General features: G+C 50.2%; 1 protein-coding gene across 1 annotated transcript in view; it reads left to right on the top strand.

The window, feature by feature from the left end:
* Nucleotides 1–335: 335 nt before the first annotated feature.
* Nucleotides 336–658, top strand: part of LOC119591634 (carbohydrate sulfotransferase 11-like) — a gene marked incomplete at its 5' end in the record, with an annotated part of 11,099 nt that continues 10,776 nt past the window's right edge. Inside the window, 1 exon segment of the mRNA XM_037940389.1 lies at nucleotides 336–578. Within this exon segment, the coding sequence (XP_037796317.1) occupies nucleotides 336–578 (243 nt within the window).

A 658-nucleotide genomic window follows, 5' to 3' on the forward strand; every position in this document is an offset into this window, starting at 1 on the left:
TTTATTTAGAAAGATTATTAAAGTTTCGTCTGCAGTGATGTCTTGGCTCTGTTAAAACAGGCATTCGAAAGTTTTTATGATTTTTTAACAATGATTATAAGTTTATATCATTGTAGTTGTTATCTGGTGTGAACTTGGAAAAAAGTAACTTTCCTTAATCATTCTGAACAGATTAATGATTTTATTTGGACAAAGAAGTCTCTGGTTTTATTATTATTCAACATTGCCAATGAAAATTAATGGGTGTATTAATCATGGTTCAGAGTTCAGCTGAAGAGGACTTGGTGTTGCAAGATATCCATGCAAAGATTTAGGATCCCCCCCCCTCCCGACAGAGCGCGAGCGAGGAGCGGACGCGGATTGAGGACGAGTGGGCCGCCCGCGCCCGCAATGTGCGTGAGGAGTGCGCCGCCGCCCGCGACTCACTCCCGCTGACAAGACTGCAGAAGAACGCCCTCGCCGCCGCCCACGTCGATGCCAAGTTGGCCGCCCACTACGAGCGCCTCCACCTCAAAGGCCTTCTCGGCGCCCTGGTCTACCTGCCCAAGCGGAACTTCACCTGGTGCATCATGCCCAAGGTACGTGGGCCCCGCGCTCGCCCGCTGCCTTCCCCGTGTCTGGCGTCTGTGGTTGGTTTACGCACACACGCACGTATACG

The sequence above is a fragment of the Penaeus monodon genome, chromosome 29 (assembly GCF_015228065.2).
Source record: "Penaeus monodon isolate SGIC_2016 chromosome 29, NSTDA_Pmon_1, whole genome shotgun sequence".
NCBI classification, from domain to species: domain Eukaryota; kingdom Metazoa; phylum Arthropoda; class Malacostraca; order Decapoda; family Penaeidae; genus Penaeus; species Penaeus monodon.